Source organism: Tachysurus fulvidraco, chromosome 10 (assembly GCF_022655615.1).
Source record: "Tachysurus fulvidraco isolate hzauxx_2018 chromosome 10, HZAU_PFXX_2.0, whole genome shotgun sequence".
Classification (NCBI taxonomy): Eukaryota; Metazoa; Chordata; class Actinopteri; order Siluriformes; family Bagridae; genus Tachysurus; species Tachysurus fulvidraco.
Window position 1 is genome coordinate 2999107 of NC_062527.1, and position 22468 is coordinate 3021574.

General features: G+C 36.6%; 1 protein-coding gene across 2 annotated transcripts; it reads left to right on the plus strand.

Moving 5' to 3' along the window:
• The first annotated feature begins 872 nt into the window (after positions 1–872).
• LOC113654066 (neuroplastin-like) lies at positions 873–13659 on the plus strand. 2 transcript variants are annotated; one of them, XM_027164026.2, is made up of 8 exons: positions 873–1174; positions 6859–7030; positions 8343–8437; positions 10472–10605; positions 11288–11558; positions 12793–12814; positions 13291–13363; positions 13534–13659. In XM_027164026.2, exons 1-7 carry the CDS (start codon positions 1102–1104, stop codon positions 13349–13351), a joined length of 828 nt encoding a protein of 275 aa, XP_027019827.1. In that variant the 5' UTR covers positions 873–1101; the 3' UTR covers positions 13352–13363; positions 13534–13659. The 2 variants fall into 2 exon arrangements, with proteins under 2 accessions (XP_027019827.1, XP_027019828.1); XM_027164027.2 differs by having other exon boundaries at positions 876–1174; positions 12805–12814.
• The last annotated feature ends 8809 nt before the right edge of the window (positions 13660–22468 follow it).

Sequence of the window (22468 nt, forward strand, 5' to 3'; positions counted from 1 at the left end):
ATGGAAAGGCAATTTATTGTATATCCCACCCATTATTTAATATTCAAAAGCAATGAATCCAAATGGCATGATACAAATCTTAAATTAAAGAAATAACTTGAAACCTTACAGTACATTTGTAAAAGCAAACTATTACGTTGAATTGCAGAATCATATCTTGAAAATAATGAGTTGCTAAATCAAAATAGCAACTAGCATTTCAACATATTTTAAAACTTTCACAGCCAGTTGTTAAATGGAATCCATGCTTGCAATCTGTGAAGCAGCCGGCAGCCTTATTATGCAGTTAGCATTCAATATAATGGTGTTATAGTTTGGTGGAAGAATGATGAATCTTAAGTCAAAATAACTAGATGAATGTCAACTTGATGGCAAAACATGTTAAGTTGATAGATAAGTATTATTTTTGAATAACTACATACTATCCTGAAGTAATTAACATGTTAATATAACGAAAAAGGACAATTCTTTTTCATATGACATATGACATGAAAAATATTGTAGCAAGAAGACCTTGGCCAAGGCTCTATGTCACTTGGCCTAGAGGTGACGTCATACGGTTTATGATGACCTAAAAAAAAAAGGCTGGATAAACACTAGAAATTTATATTAACACAATAGCATAAAATAAATAACTTAATATAGTGTTTGCATAATATTTTATGCTATTCTTTTAAATGTTAATGTTTAAAATAATACTTTTCCAGTTCATCATTTGTTTGCCTAATGATGTAACCGGTATGTTTTAGATCAATAATTCTATACATTCTATATAATATTCGGTTCTTCTGCTTATGAATGGTTTCTCTTTGTGTAAATGTAAATTGATATAAATTGTAAGCAGTCCACGAGACGCGAGAAAGTATCGCGGGACTTGGCGAGAGAAGGCTGTGGTGTGATGCTGCGCTCTCGGGTTTCACACAGGGTGGATGGAGCAGGTGCTCTCTGCTTACCGCTGCTAGGCGACCAGCGCGCTCAGTGACCCGATTCAGGTTTGCGCAATAACGAGCCTATCTTTATCATCAGCTCGCTGCTAAACCCGGCGAACAGTTCCAGACGCATAGTACATAGATAGTCTGTACCTGCCAGACGAGACAGAAGATGTCTGTTTCGGGGACTCGAGTGATGCTGGTGTTCGGAGTGGCGGTGCTGCTTGCGGTGACTGCACTGAACGGTGACGCTTGTTTATTATCTATGTAAATGTCTTGTGGCTGCCAGGTTACGTGTTCTGTTTTTGCTCAGTGTCCTTATGATGATGATGGCGACGACCTTTTCGGTCAAGACGCCAGATGATTTTTTTTGTCATACCTTCTTTCATTTTTGTCAAATGTACAGTACAAATGTAACTCAATATAACTCACTAGCTATTTTAATGGGGAAAAAAGATACATGTTAATTAATTATATGCGTCTTGCGACATGAAATAAGCGAGAAAACATTAAAAGCATAGATTTGGTCACAAAATGCTTAGGTTTCAGATCTTTTACAGCTCCATATTAACTGAATTGAATAAGACAGACTGTCACACACGGGATTGAACTATGCGTTATCTCCATACGTCACATGGGCTTTAGAACACATCCTTATCCCACGGCCTGCACTGAATATAAAGTGTTTGTTGAAAATGAAAATGATGTTAAGCTGAGATAAGTACTTGTGCACAGGCTCCCTGCAGCACCGAAAATAGCAGCTCGATCTGCTGCATGTTGCTATTTATAGAGAGGCGCTGCAGCAGTTGAGCATCCTTCTGGTGGTCCTCCTGGTGGTCGTCCTGGTGGTCCTCTTACAGCCTCCGCAGTGGAGCATAAGAAATATCGTCAGCACTTCGGATTTGTTAAACGATTCGCAAATTAACGAGCGATTGCACTACCCATTTAATTACTAATGTATCTCTAGATGACGAGGCATCTGGTGTTAAACCTGGTGAATGTGTTCAGGTGGCCCTTTTAGGCCCTTTTTTTCACTGCTCTACTGCAGTACTGTGAGAATATAAAATTTCTGTAGGATTCTTGTGTAAAAAAACTACAAACCAATTAAGATGTTTGCAGAATGTCTGTTGACCTCATTATACAACCATATTATACAACCTAATGCAATTTAACATTTTCAGTGATATCAGGTTGCAACACCTGAATAGATTGTCAGTAAATTCACTAAGATAGTAATTTCTTCCATCTTTTCACACACAGTTAAGCACAAATGCATCGACCTATTTGTTTGAACAAGGCTTTCTTTCCCACCATGAAGGCAACAGAATTCTTCAGAACAAGGTTCAGAATTCTGTTCCTTTCAAGCTGGATCCACTCATACTGTATGTATCTATTAGACCTACTACATGCAAACCTGCAACCTGACCTCCTTACTCTCCAGACCTCATACGATTTTCCAACTCAAAAAGGTTATTTTCAGGACATTTGTGCAAATGATTTGATGTAATTTGTTGAAAACAAGTTTATTAAAGATTTGTGAACATATTCTTGGTTGAAAACAACCTATAGCCTGGGTAAGGGTTGGACAGAAAACCTGCTGTATTATTTAAGTGATGTATTGCATAATTTGTCCACTGTGTGCTGGTTTATCTTCTGCTGTTACCACTACTGGTAATAATAATAATAATAATAATAATAATAATAATAATAATAATAATAATAATAATAGTCATTTAAAGTAGTCAGTAAATCATCATGTTGATCATATCACATATCAGTGCTTATTCATGCCCAGCAATGATGCCAAATGGATTTCAGTGCTCAAGGAAAATAAAAATGTGTAAGTAAGAACCCAGGTTCTGGGTAAAACCCTGCATTCGGTTTGGACTGTCAACTCAGGATTTGGGTAATATTAAATTAGGGAATTAACCCAGCAAAATTATACAATCATATATAATCATTTACATATTCACTTTGGTTCTTTTACAAGATAACTTTTTTTTAAAAAAATATGAGAAAAGAGAAAAATATACAGCAGCTGCTAAATGTCAAGTGGAAATTCAATGAATATGTAAATGGGAATCATCCCCATCCCCACATCCACCTCTTTCCCTAGTAAAGTAAAAGGGAGTATAGAACACACCCTGAACTTCAACACTCTTCAGTAAGTATTGCAGAGTTTAGGGGGAAGACAGTGAGGTGGTGGGAGCAGAACCTTTATTAATTGAAAAAAGTGAGATGGGAATGTACATCGTGTTCTCTAGTGGAAAGGTAGAGCTCCCAAAACGTTTATAATTAGATATAATATTGCAATATAGGAATATAGGATTTTCAGTTTTCCAAATCCAACAAAACCTTAACAGTCTTCTCTCTCAATTAACTTCATTATAAGCATACGATAAAATTATATGGCTTTAATATCTTTAGAGCTGCAGCGTCATCTGAGGGTCTTAATGTATCATCAACAGCTCCTCGTAGTGTGCTGAAATTTAACCTTCTGATCTCTGCTGACGAATACGCTGTCTGCTACTGTTTGCTGGCTCTTTCTTGATACCTGTTTAATTTAGCCAGTTAAATGTGCACTAATACCTATTCTTTTAACAAATTATGCACATAAATGTTTGTTGCCTTAAGAGTAGTAATTATTTTACTATGAATATCGAGTAGCTAAATGGGGTGGTGGCTTTGTGTGGAAAGTGTGTCTTCCCCTGATGATGGGTCCTACCTGCTCTGTTGCTGTAGGGTGCTACTATGGAAACAGAGGTCATCTTTCAGAGCACACCCACACACAAGAGTAGGTAGATGTCTCAATGAAACATGGAACATCAGAGCAGTCTAGAAGCAGAAGCATTATTCAGTGACATCATGATTCATCCATGGACTTGAATTTGAAGGGCCTCATATTTCTAAATACAAATTGTTGTTTAATTTTAAAAACACAATTGTCCTCCATATGTCCTTGCAATGTTTCCCACTTCTCCCAAGTCATCCATCTTAATACAGTAGATAATCGTAAAGGTCCTGCATAACAGAAACTTTGTCTCTACTGTGATATTGTGGTCCAAGTGATGCACTTTTTCCAGCAGGGCAATTAAACAAACAACATATGTCCATCAGCACAACATATCAAACTAATGCCATTATTTTTTATCTACTTTTGTGTGTCAGACCTGTAGCTTTCATCATGTATGCCTCATCAATGGAACATCCTAGACCTAGAAAATTGAGTTCTGTAGACATTGTTGAACCCCTGAATATATCATCCCCTCTAAATCTCACAGTTCCAACGATTTCATAATCCACAAGCTGGTGGTTAGAAAAATGTAAAGAAGATATCAGGGAGTGTCTGACAATTAAAGAGCTGGACATCATGCAATTCACTTCAGAGGGTTCTGGGATTTTGTGAATGTAGTGACTAAAGAGAAATGCGAATCCATCATTTAACTTGATATATTGAAGAGAAGTTGCATCACATTTTATGGTTGTTGCATTACTGATGAAGATACAGCATCCTCATAAAGTGAATGGACAGAGAACAAAAGAGAGGGAAGCTAAATCACTTTGCGTTAACACATATTTAGGTAATAAGACAATAAATCATTCATTCATTCATTCATTCATTTTCTACCGCTTATCCGAACTACTCGGGTCACGGGGAGCCTGTGCCTATCTCAGGCGTCATCGTGCATCAAGGCAGGATACACCCTGGACGGAGTGCCAACCCATCGCAGGGCACACACACACACACACTCTCATTCACTCACACTACGGACAATTTTCCAGAGATGCCAATCAACCTACCATGCATGTCTTTGGACGAGGACAGGAAACCGGAGTACCCGGAGGAAACCCCCGAGGCACGGGGAGAACATGCAAACTCCACACACACAAGGCGGAGGTGGGAATCGAACCCAGAACCCTGGAGGTGTGAGGCGAATGTGCTAACCACTAAGTCACTATGCCCCTTACAATAAATCAATAATTAGAAAATAAAAATTAGCATAATCTTATAAATGGATACCATAAAAATGATATTTTTGTGAGTTATTTTTAACTTGGCCCGTTTTTTTGTATAGCCCTTTTAACAGTGGACTTTGTCTCAAAGCAGCTTTACGGTACATAAACATAAAACAGAAAGTTAATATAGAGATAAATATAATACAAAAATTCAAGATTAATATTAGATATATTTAAATATGTGTGTATATATATCCCAAATGAGCAATCCTGAGGTGACTGTTCTGACTGAACAATGCAACTACCCAAAAGATTAATAACACAAAAGGAGATGGTGTTAATTGGATGGAGAAGACTGTCCACTTTGGACTATCTGGTTACACGATGGCTTACAAAACGAGGCTACATGCTTATCAGGAGCTCAGCTTCCTTTGCATCTGTAGTTTATACTCTAAAGATCCACATTTTTATCTAAATGTGTATACAGATTTGTTTTTAAAAAGTTAATGCTACAGTTAACCATAACTGGGATGATTTTGTTATTATCAAATATCTTATCAATATCTTAATTAAATATCTTAATAAAAAAATCTTATCAAATATCATATTCTTTTGTTACTATTGTTTAAGGGCTGCGTGTTGATCGCTATGTTATAATTCTGATGTTGTATAGGGTTTGTTTACATGAAATAATCGATGCTTTTTCTTTACATTTATTTACATTTTCCCAGAATGTTCTATACGTATAATAATAACCACATAAATGAGCTCAGCTAACTACAAATTAGTTAACATTGTGCTTACCGCATGTACAGTAGTCCGACATCTTAAAATCATTGTGTTCACAATCTCCTAATTTTAAGTGAAGTAACATAACATGATTCACAGAGCTATGGCTTGAGCACTGTCACTTGGTGGTGATGGCTGTAACCATGGTGTTTGGACTGTTTTGTTATAATCACAGAATTTGCTCTTGAGGATGTGAAAAGAAAAAATAACACAAGTGAGCAAGTGATTTTCATGTTTTTTGGGAAGTCGTGGTCAGATAAATGTCATGTACAAAGAAATTACACATTTATGAACAGTCAAGCATTGGAGTGGAAACAGTGTGCTGCTTGTGATACCATGGTCATTCATTAATTATCAGTAAGTGCTTTATTCTGGTCAGGGATTCTGTGGTTTCAATTAATAATTTATACCTGGGAAATAGAAGCAACTAAGTTTGTTAGATAATAAAAAAACAAAAATAATTCTTGCCGGTGAAAGGAGAGTTGGTGAGACTTTCTGTGGCTGTCTGGGATACATTACATACAGTAGTCAACAGATTGTTGACACCTGATCACACCAATATCTGTCCCTTCGCCCCAAACTGTTGCCACAATGTTGGAAGCACACAGTTGTATAGGATTCTGATGTAGCATTGTAGTTTCATTTCAGTGGAGCTAAAGGGTTAATCTCGGTTTAGTATGACAATACTTCTGTGCAAAGTTTAGTACATACTGTAAAAACATGGTTTGCAAGGTTGCAGTGGAAGAGCTAAAGTGTCCTACACAGAGTGCTAACCTCAACCTTAGTGAACACCTTTGGGAATGCTGACTGTGCACCAGTCCTCCTTCCCCAACGTCAGTGCCTGACCTCATTAATACTGCATAATAAGACACAACCATGTTCCCAAATCCTTTCCAGATGAATGAGATTTTTGGAAAAAGATGTTCAATAAATCATATATGAATTTGATGGTCTGGCATGCCTGATTACAAAAAACAGAGAAGGTACAGTACATTAGACATTACTTTGAACACATAAAATAACCCAAAGATTTTCCTTGTTACATATATTTTATTAACATTGTGTGTATTTCTCACACATGCATTTAAAATTGCAGAATCATTTGCAGAATATGAGTTAACAGGGCTATATCAATACAAATAAAGTTAGAAATTACTTTCTTTTGTCTTACATTTGTTTCCAGAGAAATCAATCAATTCTTCAGACCACATCATCCTAACAGAACCCCATGGGCCACCGATCACACTCCAGTGTAACCTGACTTCCTCCCCAAACATTCAACCTAATAGCTATTGGATGAAGAATGGAGAAGAGATCCAAGGGACCCGGAAAGTGCTGAGGGACACTGAGCACATGTAGGCAGTGCACACTATAAATTATGTATCATTTACTGTAAATAATGGCAAAATATTTATCAATCTGCAAATTATCATACTAAACATAATATAAGTCCCTACATTCATTTATTCATTGCACTCTATTAGATTCCCACCTTGTTACCTTTTGCTAAAATCTTTGATCTTGATTACCTCTTTACCTCAGAGACCATGAAGCTAGGACGGAATAGCTATTAGTGTCAGCCAGGACAAGACGTATGAGGCTTTTCTACTACCATTCAGTATAGAATAAAAAAAAAACATACATAGAAAAGTATAATTAAGTAAATATAATTGGCTCTTAAAATAAGTACTTATGCTAAAAAGAGCAATACAGCTGTATATCTGATATGATTTATTTTTTTAGTCAACTGCTTCGATCTTCTAGTCAGAAACACTGCTGATCCTTACCTAAAGTACTCCTGGTTTCATATTTTAAAATATCGATTTATCAGGTTACAATAATCTAATAACCTGGTGCACAAAGCAAGAACATTTATAGCTAAAATCATGGAATTAATATTCAACCTTTCACAGCAGTTCACATTAGCACAGCTTTACACTTTTTTTGGCTCTCTGATATTTGGAGACTCCGACACAACCGGCAATTTTTTTTTCTGAGGATTTTTAAAGCACATGAACACCACAGATTCAAAAAGTTCTTTTTATAACTCTGACTTATTAATAACTAACCCTAACCCTAACCCAAGGAATGGTTTAAATGCTGCCTTGATTTACACTCGTTCTGGGAATAAAAATAGCTTACTGTACATCAGCTGCACACAAGCCATTGGTTTCATGTTAAAACATGTTTTATACAGTCAACTGACAAATGTAAGTAAAATCGTGCTGGCTTTGTGATTCTGTGGGGGTGCATTTCTCTAGCATAGAGTGGATCTTTTTCTCTAGCATAGAGTGGATCTTTTTTTACATTAGAGGGAACCATCACCGAAATCAATTCTCACTGTTTCCCTTTATCATAAAACGAAATATTTTTTTATCCACAGGACTTAAGGGCTCAATGAAAGGTTAAATGAGAAAGAAAAAAAAAATCAGGATTTAGGTAGCAGTAGAAGGGGCTAGTCAGAACATTTTTAATTTTGCATATAACCTTTATATGTATACCCTATAACCTATATATATACAGTAACCTATGTATACATGTAATCTGTGTCACACATTTCAATGTCACAGAATGCAGCAACTGCTCCAAACATTGTGTTGAAACACCAGCTTACAGAGCTGACAGTAGTACTCTAATGCCATTAACTAAACTATTTCTTATATACAGTATCCTTAAACCAAGGGTAGATGATGCTGGAGAGTATACGTGTGTGTACACATTTGATGACAGTTCAACTGCGAATGCCACAATTGAAGTGAAAGGTAGGATTTTCCCAACTTAAAAAGATTAAGGTTGCTTGTTTTTTACAGTTTTAATGGTTTCTCTCTGTATGGTTTCTCCAAGGATACAAATACTGTAGCGTTATTATGTCGCTTTGTAGAAGCCAACATTCTGTTTTCCTATTTAAGCTTAGACAAAGATTTATCAAGAGTAACTCCTCCTAGGGCTTTTGAACCACATGCGCCAAATTTGGATATGTCGTAGACCCTGGTCTGAAGTTTGTTGCTATTACTTTTCTAAGCGATCCGAGTACCGGTACTTCAGGTACTGGGTCACAAAATGGCCTTTTTTTCCCATAGACTCCCATTATACAATAAATTTTGGAGGTTTATAACTCGACAAGCTTTCAACACCTTTTCTACACCAAACTCGGCCAGCTCCTTTAGGGTGATACTCTGAACAAAGGTTTAAATTGGTGTACCGACTGGCCTTTCCATTGTGCCGCAGCCCCGCCCCCAAAATATGCAAAATCAAAAAACTTTTTACAACATGTGACATATCAAAACACTCAGAACTTCCTCACATGTATTCTGATGATGTCACATGAAAAGAAAAATGTGCACAACATGGGCATGTGATATATCAAAACACTCAGCACAATGAGGTAAACTGCCTCAAGAGTATTCTGGTCACGTCACGTGACGTCATGTGATTTCATGTGAAAATCAAAAATGAGCACAACATGGACATGTGACATATCAAAACACTCAGACAAATGAGGGGAACTTCCTCAAGAGTTTTTGGATGATGTCACATGCTTGTCTCCACTTACCTCCAAATGTTTTGGCACCCTAGATTTCTGTCCACTTGCCTCCAAAAGCAACACTAATCCTTACATGTATGTCTACATGCCTCCAAAAACACCGTCCTTTGCGAATACTTGCACCGTCAAAGCCAACATCAAAGTTTGTTGCGACAAACTTTACAAATCTAGTTAATGATTAAAAATTGTATTGCACTTTAATGTTTTTTTTTTATAGATGTCTCTTTTCAAATAGGCCATTCTGTGTCAATGTATTTCAACCTGGCACCTAAATATAATTAGGGCTAATAATCAGCTTAATCACATGTTTTTTGGCTCTGTATGGCTTACAGGAAACAGTCAGAAACAGAAGCTGAAAATCATGTAGTTCAGTCAATAAAGGACAAAGTCATGAAACAAGGCGTTAAAATGGAGTCCAGGATAAATTCCCATGACTGTTACTGTAGCTCTCTCTCTTTGTGTCCTACAATTTTCTTGATTCCTTCAGATACTGCGGAAGTAAGGATTTGTGCCATAAGATGCCACCTTTTTTGAAACTATAGAATAGATTTAGGTATGGAAAAGGAGTTTCTCTCTCTGGTTATATTTTGTTCTGCAGAACCTATATTGTGGCTTCTCTAAGGGGTTGGTGATCAAATACTCCCTTTCCTCATACAGTATGAACAGAACTTAGACCTTCATTGTATAATACAATGTATTATACATATTATTATACATTGTATAATACAATGTATAATAATAAATAATTATATTATAATAATTGGTGAGGATTTTTTTTTTGTTTTGGAATTGTTGTGAGAAATATACACACCCTTGTCTTTCTTCTGACAAATAAATTCAACTGAAAGCCTGCTCTTACTCTGAATGCGCACTAGGATGATTGTGTAATGCTTTTTATATAGAAAAACACATATAGAGGATTCCAGGAAGTTTCTGCAGTACACCATTGCTCACATAGAGGATGTAGTAAAGGTTGAACAAACTGCACAGTCAAGCATTATATTTTTTCCTTTTCCTTTATTTCCCTATAACCTTTATTCTGGATAAATTTTGGCTGGTGGCCTTGACATTGTTGGTATTTACATTTGTACATCATCACAAAGCTAAATAAAATGACCTGGGTAAAATATTTCATACTTTGCATGAAATGTCAAAAATAGATGGCTGTGCAATACATTTATTAAAATAAGGATTTTGTGTAGACTACAAAAAAAAGGTTTTATGTCCTTTCATGTCCTTTTTTCTCCCATAGCTGCTCCAGACATCACCGGACACAAGCGCAGTGAGAATAAGAATGAGGGAGAAAATGCTGTCCTATATTGCAAGTCTGTCGGCTACCCTAATCCTGTCTGGAATTGGCGCAGGCTAGAGAATGGTGTCTTTACTGTATGTTTTACTGTTATTCCAGCATATTACCTCGGTTTATTTCAAACTTATAATGGCGTTCCCTCTTGATTTGTTCAGAATTATAACGACTTAACTTGTGGAAAGAGTTGTGAGCTGAAAACCCACTGCAATATTGAATTACACCAAACAAGAGCTAGTCTATCACATCTTGGATATTGTGGTAATGACAGTAAAGACCAGCTACATGGTGTCAGATGAATTTTAAAAAAGGGCATCAAACCTAGGCAGCACATAGTTTTTTTATTATATGAATGAATTTAATAATATATTTTTTTTTACTGTTCTTTAAATTCAACCAAGCAGCAATACATGTCCATTGCTGCTACTCTGTTGAATGTGAGGAATGCATTTTCCATTAGATATCAGGCTAACTAGACTCTAATTAGAACATCAACATCTGCAATGCATCTTATTGCATTCACAACCGAGATCCGCTGCCCTTCTACCTGGTGTATTGCTTAAGCTGCTGCATGGAATAGAGATTGGATTTTGAAAGCGCCTTATTTACACATATTTAAAAAAAATATGAGGACAGGCTTTGATTTTATGAGAAAATAGCATAATAGTACAAATTCATAATTGCTGACATCAGATACATAATTCCTGGTAACTTCCTCTTGAATTACATTGTTCTTAATCATCCTTGTAAATCACCTTGCAGGAGATTGTCAACAACTCCCGCTTTGTCATTAGCAGCAAGGACAACTACACAGAGCTGTCAATCATTAAATTGGACATCAATTCCGATCCTGGAGAATACGAGTGCAATGCCACTAATAGTGTTGGCTCTGCTGTCATGGTCTCAGTGCTTCGTGTGCGGAGTCACCTGGCTCCCCTCTGGCCCTTCCTGGGTGTCGTTGCTGAAGTCCTCATTTTAGTCCTCATCATTGTTATCTATGAGAAAAAAAAGAAGCCTGACGACGTTCTAGATGGTGAGTGAATATGTGAATATGTGAAACCAGGGTTGGAATCATGAAACCATTCTTTGTACATTATGTTGAAAATTTTGGATAAAAATAAAATAAAATTGATCCAGATATATACATTTTTCTATAACCGACTTTCTTTGGACTGCTTTGACAGGAATGTGATGATAATCACACCGTTGTTTTGTCCTTACGGCCTTTTAAAGTATAATATGTGGAACCTTTACTGCTATACTATCACACTAATTATCACTTAATAATTTAGATAAAGGAGGACCAGCCCACACCCACACCCACACCCACACACACACAATAAAATAGAGGTCAGTGAAGTGGATTAAATCCAGTAGAACAAATGTCAACATTAAATTATTGATAATGCTGAGGTCTAACCTAAAGACAGAGGTCCATTTACACCGATTTGTAACACCGATGGGCCTGAATGGATTTACAGGGGTCTTTGCTGCACACTAGGGTGTGTTGTTAGATAGTGGCATCTGATGGCTAAAAGTCATGTTTTGTTTGAAATTATATTTTATAATATGAAGTTGTAGTTATTTTCATACTATAACACACCTTTCTCTCCCCGATTTGCATAACCTAAAACACTGGGTGGTAAGTGAGAGAACCTGCATGGTGTTAAAGTTTGCTGTCCTTCCAGACATTTTCCACTATACCGCATTATCTTTTGCCACTTTAATCCACTGGTCTTCTGCTAGACTCTTTATTTGAAATGAAATCTTCCTTGTTTGTGTTTTGAATTTAAACTGATATCATGGAAAATTTCATTTACTTGCTTACATGGTCAAATGTTATATGTATGTTGACATGAGCATGATATTGCTACATGCTTTACATTAGGCTATCATCATTTAATCTAAGTGTAAGAAAGCCAAAGTAAATCATTTACACAAACTATCGATGTGGCAAAAATGACATTTCTATCATACCTTTAAAAGCATTGTTTGAATGATGTAAAAACAGTGTTTGTTTTTTTGTCTTTCAATGTGAATATGATATTTCAATTTCACTAACCTGCAGCCCACATTATTAACCATCCTGAAGATATAATCACTGACATTGTGCATGACGGAGTCTAGTGCATTAGATCATATCTGACACGATGTAATGCCTTTAAATCTGTCATAGTTTGTGCTTGTACTGTAAGTTTTGATAAAAAACAAGTTGCCAAAGCTCCTTGTCTAACTATTTTAATGTTCTATTTCCTAATCTGCTCAAGATGATGAATCAGCTGGGCCAATGTAAGTATCAGACCATTCATTTGCTCTCATATACTATTAACTAGTGTTATTACTGTACCTATCACACCCCAGAAACTTATATATTTTTATATAACCCAAGGTCCGATGTCCTCCTTTGTTTTAAGTATGAAATTCCATATAAGGCATTATAAATAAAAAATATACTATATAAATAAAAATCTAAGCTTATGTCCAAATCAACTCCATATCTCACAAACTATCTTTAGTTTAAGGTCTTATTTTGATTTATTGTGATTATTGTGATATAATTTTTATGTTTTAAAATATACAGAAAACCAGGTTGAGTTTGACATGGAACTTTGTGACTATGATTCTTATTTAATGTATGAGCCTAATTAAAGTTGATATCCTTTACAATTTTTAAAGACAATTTCGGTACAACTTAGTAACAGCTTTGTAATACAGTAATATTATTGTGCTGGTGAATGCTGAACGATGCTTATGTCGTTTCCCAGGAAAACAAATTCAACTAACAATCACAAAGACAAAAACCTACGTCAAAGGAATACAAATTAAACCACTAGTACAGTAAGTGAAATATTCCCACATTGTACTTATAAAGATAAAGTTATTTACAAATATTAAAACTAAGAAAAGGTTCTAACATCCTTAATGCCTGCTGTTGATGTTGGTGAAAAATGCTGAGATTATCTTTGTGACCCTCTATTTTCTGCTCTTTTTTTGTTTGTTTTGTTTAGATGAAGACATTCATATCATGACCATTTGAACGTAACATAAAGAAGCTTGTTGTTTAAGATATTGGACATTGCAAATATTGATGTTAAGAAAGTATTTGTGAAATTAAATATAAAATGACAACTCAAGGCATGCCTTATGAATGTGTTGGTAAGTGGATGTATGATGAGAAATATTACTAATAACAGTGTAAATATTATGAATATTTTATTGCATGATTGTGTTGCTTTCAATATCTTTTATTCCCAATGCCTTTTCTTTTTCATGTCAAAGAAATTGAAAATGTATTGCATGCAATATTAACCTGCTGTCTAAGAGGTTTTGTTTGTGTATTTCATAGTGGCACTAAACCTAGATAATATTTATATTTCAGTCAAATCAGCTTTGTGTTATAAACCAATCAACCACCAGATATGTAGATTAATTGTTTTTGTACAGTTTATTATTTCACAACATCTCTGTAGGTAAAGTGGTTATCACTTTATTATATAACTTTATTTAAGTCATTAATGTTTTTAACAATGGTTTAATAATAACGGATAAGGGCTTGACAATGTCCCATAATTTTAACATATATTGTTCATGAATTAATTTATGTATGTATCATGCCACTGGAGATATCCATAATTATCTAAATGTTATCTAACGCACTAAGTGGTCGGGTGAATTCTGAACTGGTCATTTTCTAATGATAAATATTATCTATGACTCGGAGTTTTACATATGCATACTATACAGCATGGCTTTTATTCTATGCAATATATATATATATATATATATATATATATATATATATATATATATATATATAAAAACACATATATATATATATAAATACACACACACACACACATAAGCATTTTTACTATTGGCTTTTGGTTGTGTGTTTAATATAATAGGTTTGCCATTGATAGCTACAGTATATGCAGTGTTCAGACTAAGAATGAGCTTTGGAAATATCCAGCTTCACACAGTACCATTAAATCAAGAGAAATAGCTCCATGTCAGTGTAAAGGCCCAACTCTACAGACAAAAGAAGCTCAGACAACGTGGATGGTTATATAGTAGATAATATTCCATATCATTTTTAACAATTAAACATTCTAATGTTATCCGTCGGTGTCTGTTGTTTTTTTCTCTGTTCTTAAGCTATTCATGAAATGCATTGATAATAATAATAATAATAATAATAATAATAATAATAATAATAATAATAATAATAATAATAATAATAATAATAATAATGCATTTTATTTCATGGCGCCTTTCAGAACACCCAAGGTCACCTTACAAGCAATATACAGGTCACTGCATAAAAAAAACACATAAACAAACAGCATATATATATAAAGTGCATTTAAGTCATAATAAAACATAAGAAAGCCTGTATAAAAAGATAAGTCTTAAGACGCATTTTAAAAGTCAACAAGCTCTCGCTATTGCGAACATCGAGGGGAAGAGAATTCCATAGGTGGGGGGCAACATAACTAAAAGATCTGGCACCCATAATAGTGAGTTGAATCCGAGGTACCACAAGAGAATTTGAAAATGAAGATCTGAGTGCATGTGGAGGAGTGTAAACCTGGAGAAATCGAGTAAGGTATTGTGGTGCAAGGTTATGAAGTGCCTTATAAGTGAGTAGCAGGATTTTAAACTGAACTCTATATTTTAATGGAAGCCAATGCAATTGCTGGAGAACCGGAGAAATGTGCAAATGGAAGTATGCAATCCGTGTGATATTATTAATTTGAGCTTTAAAAGATCGTGTGCTACCTGACACCCAAACTTTTAACCTAAGAGGAAGGACAGATTGCAGTATTGTCGATATGTAAAGAGAAACAGTTAGATTTGGACACAATTGATCTAGTGCCAACAAGCAGAGCCTCAGTTTTATTGCCATTTGCCTTCAAAAGGTTCGCTGAGAGCCAGTCTTTAATTTCAGCCAAACAGCTTGACAAAGACGGCAGAGGAAAAGTACCAGTGGGTTTGGCAGACAGGTAGAGTTGGGTGTCATCCGCATAGCAGTGAAAATTAGTACCATATTTCCTTAAGATATCACCAAGAGGAAGCATATATATAATGAAAAGAAGTGGGCCCAAGACAGAACCCTGGGGAACACCAGTGGTGACTGTAGATGTTCTTGAACTAAAACCATTTAATTGAATACGCTGACTGTGCCCAGATAGATATGACCTAAAACAAAACAGAACAGTGCCAGTAATACCAATGGAAACTAATCTGTCAATAAGTATGTGAGATAGTATCAAAGGCAGCGCTCAAGTCTAGAAGGACAAGTAGTCAGCTGCCAACAGTAGATCATTGGTTATTCTGACAAGAGCAGTCTCAGTGCTGTGGTGAGGACGAAAACCAGATCGGAACGTTTCATACACGTTATTATTGGACAGATGTTCATGAATTTGAGTTGCAATACACTTTTCAACTACTGTACGTTAGAGATAAATGGTGAATTTGAAATAGGATGTAAATTTTCAAAATTGAATGGATCACCCCCTGGTTTCTTATGTATGGGTGTGATAATAGAAGATTTAAGAGATGGAGGTACAAAACCAGAACCAAGTGAAGCATGAACAATTTTGGTAATCAATGGCAAGAGGGCCAGTAAACAAGCTTTTACTAAAGGAGTTGGTAGAGGGTCTAACTGATAAGTCGAAGATTTAGATTTACCTATCAGACCTACTATCTCTGAGATAGTTGGTAGTGTAAAATTAGAGAAAACAGAGTGGGGAGGTGTGTGAGTGATAGACTGACAAGAATCATTGTGAAGGGTACCAGTAGGTAATTGCCGATGTACATTCTCAACCTTAGATATAAAAAAAAGTCAAAAAGCGATCACATAGGTCAGTAGAATACATATCAGATGGCAATCAGGTGGTTTCAGAATATTGTTTACCACCAAGAAAAGAGACCTAGAGTTCCCATTGCTAACTCCAATTATGTTGGAGTAATAATCGGATTTAGCTTTAGTCAGTGCATTTTTATAATTTTGAATATGTTCAGCATACATTTCTTTATGAACAGTAAGGCCAGATCTGACGTACAGCTGCTCTAACCTACGGCCTTTAGTTTTAAGTTCACGCAGTTCAGGTGTAAACCAAGGAGCTGAATGTATAAATGAGACAGTTCGAGTTTTCACAGGTGCGAATTCATCTAAAATCATGCTCAGTCCATCATCGTAACATTTTACCAGTTCATCAACAGTAGAGAAATCAGATTTACTGGAGAAAATGGAAAGTTCATCAGCAAAAGTAGGCAAATCAATTCTTAATATTCCAAAATGTAATCGGGCGACACAGGTTTACCTTAAAAATAGCTAGTTTGGCATAAAATAACACCAGAAAGTGATCTGACATGGATAGATCAGAGACATTACAATTAAAATGTGTTATACCAAAGCAGCAAATGAGATCAAGAGTATGCCCCTTAGTATGAGTGGGCAGTGTATTAAAGTGTTGTATACCAAAGCAATCCAAACATGATAAAAATTCGCTTGTAGATGCATTACTGACATTATCTACATGAATGTTAAAATCACCCAGAAGGATAACATTTGAGGATATGGAACATAGATAAATCAAGAGTTCAGATAGTTCAGTTAAAAAGGCATTATTGTTCTTGGGAGGGCGGTAGATAGTTATGAGGATGGCAGGAATCGCACCATTGATTTTTATGGCAATTATGAAGAATATGTAGACAAAGTTAAATGGGATACTTTCAATTTCTTTTTATAAAGTATTGCTAGTCCACCTCCCCTTCCCGTTTCACGAGATTTACAAACATAGCTATATCATGGGGGAACAGACTGGTTTAGATGGAAAACGTCATTCGGTTTCTGCCAAGTTTCAGTTAGACAGAAAAAGTCAACCTCACGGTCAGACAGTAGATCGTACACCAGGGGCCCTTTAGTGGAAAGCGATCGTATATTAAGCAATCCAAAGGAAAAATTGTCTTTACCAGAATCGTTACCAACCGATCTGGCCGGATTAATTAATGCACTTTGATTGACAGTCCGTGTAAGCCTCCTAAGCGGCCGTGGTTTAGATGACCAAAAGGACCGTATTTGACCTGAGCCATCGATGTTATAACCCCGCCGAGACCCGCGATGTATATATTTCCGACGTGGTATGTACACAATATCCAGGGGAAGATGTGGAGCTGACAGAAGATTAAAAGAACGCAGACGGAGCTGAATAAGTTCCGCCGCAGAATACTGGAGCGTCGTCCATGCTACCGAGTGGTATACTACAGAAAGGACAACCCAGATGAAGTTCATCCGCACCAGTAGTTCAATGATCTTCATAGTTGTACCGTGTGCAAGAAGTACTGCAAAGAACAGTCAATAACTGTCAATGGCAGTCAAATCGGCAATCGCAGAGAGCATCAACAGTCACAGGTACGCAGGTACATCAACCAGCGTACAAACCCGCCGAAATCAGCGTGGATACCGAAATCAGACTCCTTAAATCAATTTAAAAACAGTTCATATATACATCCATGCATTCATAAGTGCAGGACGATTATGAATCACTATAGGTTTTTTCAAATTTCTTCCCAGAGCAGCGGCAGCTAATAGCGCCAGCTTGTTCTTTCTCATGAGTCTTTCACACAGAATACAGGTATAAATGCATTAACAAACTGTTTAAAATTAAAACCTCCATTCACATCTCTGTTTAATGAGTGTTTGAGTTGTATGAGTTAAATTAGGAGGATTGTTGACAACAGCTCTAAGTAACAGGTGTTTTGATTATTTTGCAGATAGGAGACAGGTATCACACAACTTAAAATAGTCTCTTCATTTTTCTCTTTTTCAACTACCTTTTCATTTATTTTAGCTCACAGGACACACACACACACACACACACACACACACACACACACACACACACACACACACACACACACACACACACACACACATACATACACCTATATTTAATAAAACTGTACAAAGCTGGATTTTTATTGTTTACTTGCAGAAAATAAGGAAATATGTTTACTTTTTTGTCAGTATTTTACAGTACGATTGCTGTAGTTATAGAAAAATACTGATGCTGCCAGCTTTTTACCAAAAAATATATGAAAAAAACACTCATTTGTACAGTAATGTCATATATATAACTGTTCTGTTATGCAAAAGTTGTTTAATGTTGTCAAAAAGTGTGTAATATTATCTGTCAGTAATCGTAATTATTTCTGAGTGTTTATAGTGTGTCGATTTAGGTATTGTGGCCGTAATTTCGAACACAACTTTATTGAATGAAAGTGACAATCGGTAGACAATGTCAGCACGCATCTCACGCTGCATTTGAGATAAAATTACTTTTAATTAATTAGTTTAATGACAAGCCCCAAAACGTCAGAGCATGGAAGTGCTCCTTCAATAACGCAATCAGTGGTTTAGACTTGACAGCAAATGAGGAGATGGATTCATTGTTAAAGTGGCTCGGTAAAGAATCTGCTGTGCACGCTGAGCAAATCAGAGCCATACACATTAATAACCGTGTCGCAGGTCTCGAGATGATTTGGAATAGACTTGAACAATGTTACGGCTCAGCTAAAGCGATCGAGGATACACTTTTTAAAAGAGTAGACTCATTCCCAAAAATCACATCCAAAGACCATGTCAAACTTAACAGAGTCAAAGAGAAATATCAGCGCACAAAACCGAGCTGGTTTCTAGCTCCAATCCAGATACATACGAACACATGTTAACGAAACAGTAGACAGTGACAAACTACACATCAAAAGCTCATTATCTCCCAAAATGTAGAACGTTTTGCATGAAATCACTGGATGAGAGAAAAGCGTTGGTAAAAGAAAACAACATTTGCTTCAAATGCTGTGCCTCATCTATGCACATGGCAAAGAATTGCAAAGTCCAAGTCCAATGTTCTGAGTGTGGCAATGAAAAACATTGTTCAGCTCTCCACAGTGATCCAGCCCTATGGCAAAAAGTCACTGAACTGGGAGCCGGACACAGCTGAGCCAGAAAAGATCAACTCCAAATACACATAGGTTTGTGGTGAAAGTGAGGCATTATGCTCTAAAATGTGTCTTGCGTAACTACTGTATACCCTGCACGCTGTCCAGACAAAGCAGAAAGACTCTGTGCCATTCATGATGAACAGAGTAACAGGTCAATAGTCTGCCCAGAGTTGTTTAATGACTGTGGTCTCAGCTCTCCATACTCAATAAGAACATGTACAGGTATGAAAGAGACTATTGGTAGGAGATCCATTGGTAACTTACTGGAAGCTTTAGATGGTACAGCAAATCCCACTAACTAGCCTCACTGAATGTGAAAATATCCCTAATGACAGAGATGAAATACCCACACATAGTGTTACTACCCATCACAATCACCTCAATTCTGTGACTTATCTCATTACAGAGTTGGACTCTAACGCTCAAATACTCATGCTAAGCAGACGGGACATAGTGAGAGTTCACAAAGTCCACAAGCAGATAAGTGGCCATCATGACGCACCCCACACACAAAAATCAGACCTGGGGTGGATCAAAGTAGGGGATGGGTGCTTAGGTGATATCCACAAGACACTTGCAGTAAAAACTTTCTTCTTTAATGCAACAGAGAAAGGCCATACCACCATATTTGAGCCATGTCTAAATGTTTACAGCATAAAAGAAAAAAAAACTGCGACATACAAGTACCTTTCAACCTCAGCATGTAGCCCGACCACATGTGAGACCGACCACTTAGGGTGTAATGCGTTCAAACAAACCAGACTTGACAATTACATCTCACCCTCCAAAGGCAAAAGAAAGGGTAGCACAATCATTTACCACAGTATAACTTGCAAAAGGCTCAGAGCCCCTCTCAGCACACAAAAAATGTCCAATCTCACACCAGACCTCCACACACAGACACCCCAGTCACAAATGTGTGGCAAAGATGTTGAGGACATGTTATCCAAAACAAAAGATGGGCTGTCATTATCACATGTTTAAGTAGAAGAGCAGTTCATATTGAAGTGATAGAGTCACTTGACATATTCAGTTTCAGGCTATCAGGTGACTTGTGAAAACCATCCTCTCTGACAGAGGCATGAACTACTGTATGTCAGTGCTTGTAAAGAACTCAAAATCCCCTCGAACATGGACACTAAAGCTGTACAGACCTACTTGAAAAAACAAGGATGTATGCATGCTTTACAGTTTGGCGGGTCGTGAGAAAGAATGATCAGTCTTGCCCGCAAAATATTGGACACTATGTTTGTCCAGCTTAAGACAACTAAACTCACCCATGAAGTTCTTGTCACCATAATGGCAGAGGTGTCAGCGATTATTAATGCTAGGCCTCCTTTACCTGTTCCAATGGACAGTGACCAAGACTATGACTATGACCCACTAATTTTGACCCCAGCAACTCTGCTGACTCAAAAAGGGACCTCACTTCAAGGTCCAGCAAGAAATTTCTCAGTTTCGGACCTTTACAGTTATCATTGGCACCAGGTCCAGCACCTGTCAAACACCTTTCGGGGACAGGTGGAGGAACGAGTTTTTGCCCACACTACAACCATGGAGCAAGTGGCAGTTAAACCAACCAAATGTAACCCCAGGGAGTATGGCTGTACTCAAGGACAGTCAAATACCCAGAAACGAATGGCCTCTTGGACTCATAACACAGGTGTTTCCATCTAATAATGGTAAAGAATGCACAGTGGAGATTAAGGTTGCCAAATCAGATGGTCCTAACTAAGCCAATCTCAGAGGTTGTTGTATTAGTTCCTTTATAACAAGGGTTTGTTATCTTTGAGTTAATTTATGGTGTTTAATCCTGGAAAGTGTGGTGTGTTCTGTTATGCAAAAGTTGTTTTAAGTTGTCGAAATGTGTGTAATATTATTTGTCAGTAATCTAATTTATTTTCCAGTGGTGTTAGTGCCACCAAATGGTCGCTTTAGGTATTGCAGCCAATGATCTTCAAAATGTCTTTATGTATTTACCATAGATGTTTAATATTTGTATTCTGTGTATAATAAGGCTTAAAAATCCTAAACAATCCTATACATATTTACAACAATGCATAAAAATGTGCAACAATATAATTTAGCACTAATATCCTACACATTTTATAAATATAAATTGGTTTAATATACTGTAGTGGCAGTTTTGATCTGTATGTATAAAATACTGTCAGACTCATGTTGGAAAAAAATCTTAATAGAAATAATTAAAATATTATTCCTTACAATACTATAACCAAAGTAAAGTATTAGGTCTTGCAAAATATTACAATTGCTGTCATAAGACATATGTAGGTGATGTTGTAGGCCAAAGATGTTTATTGCAACCAGATTCGGGGCTGTCAGGCCTAGTCAGTCTGAGCATATTTGTAATAACAACTTGTTATGTAGAAGGGAAAATACCATTGTTCCCAGACCTTAGCTCATAAATTGTTATGGAAAATGAAGAACACCATGGTTCTCAGACCTTGGTCCATAGCAATAACATGTTATGTAGAATGAAAAAAACAGTGGTCCACAGACCTAGGCCCTGAAAAATAAGGGGAGGAAAATCCATAAATGGGCATGTGGTGCTCATAAACTTGTTGTGCAGACTGAAGAAGGCCCAGGTGTTTAGTCTGAGGTCATGAAAAATAAGGGAAGGAAAATCCATAAATGGGCATATGGGTGAAAGGTAATGGGAAATAAGGGGAAATTGGGTCAGTGTATTTAGAAAACATAGGAGATGATTCCGGTAAATAAGGTGATATGGCACCTGGGCTCCTAGGAGTGCCAGGGTATATATTGAGAAGATATCTGAGGTTTTTTTTTTGGTTCTTCAGGGGCGAAGGTGTGTGTGCGCGTAGGGGCGCGTGTGCGCGCGCGGGCGCGTGCCCGTGTCCGCGGGTCAAGGTGGGTGGTTTTTATTTTTGCAAGGACGTCGCGAGAGTTCTT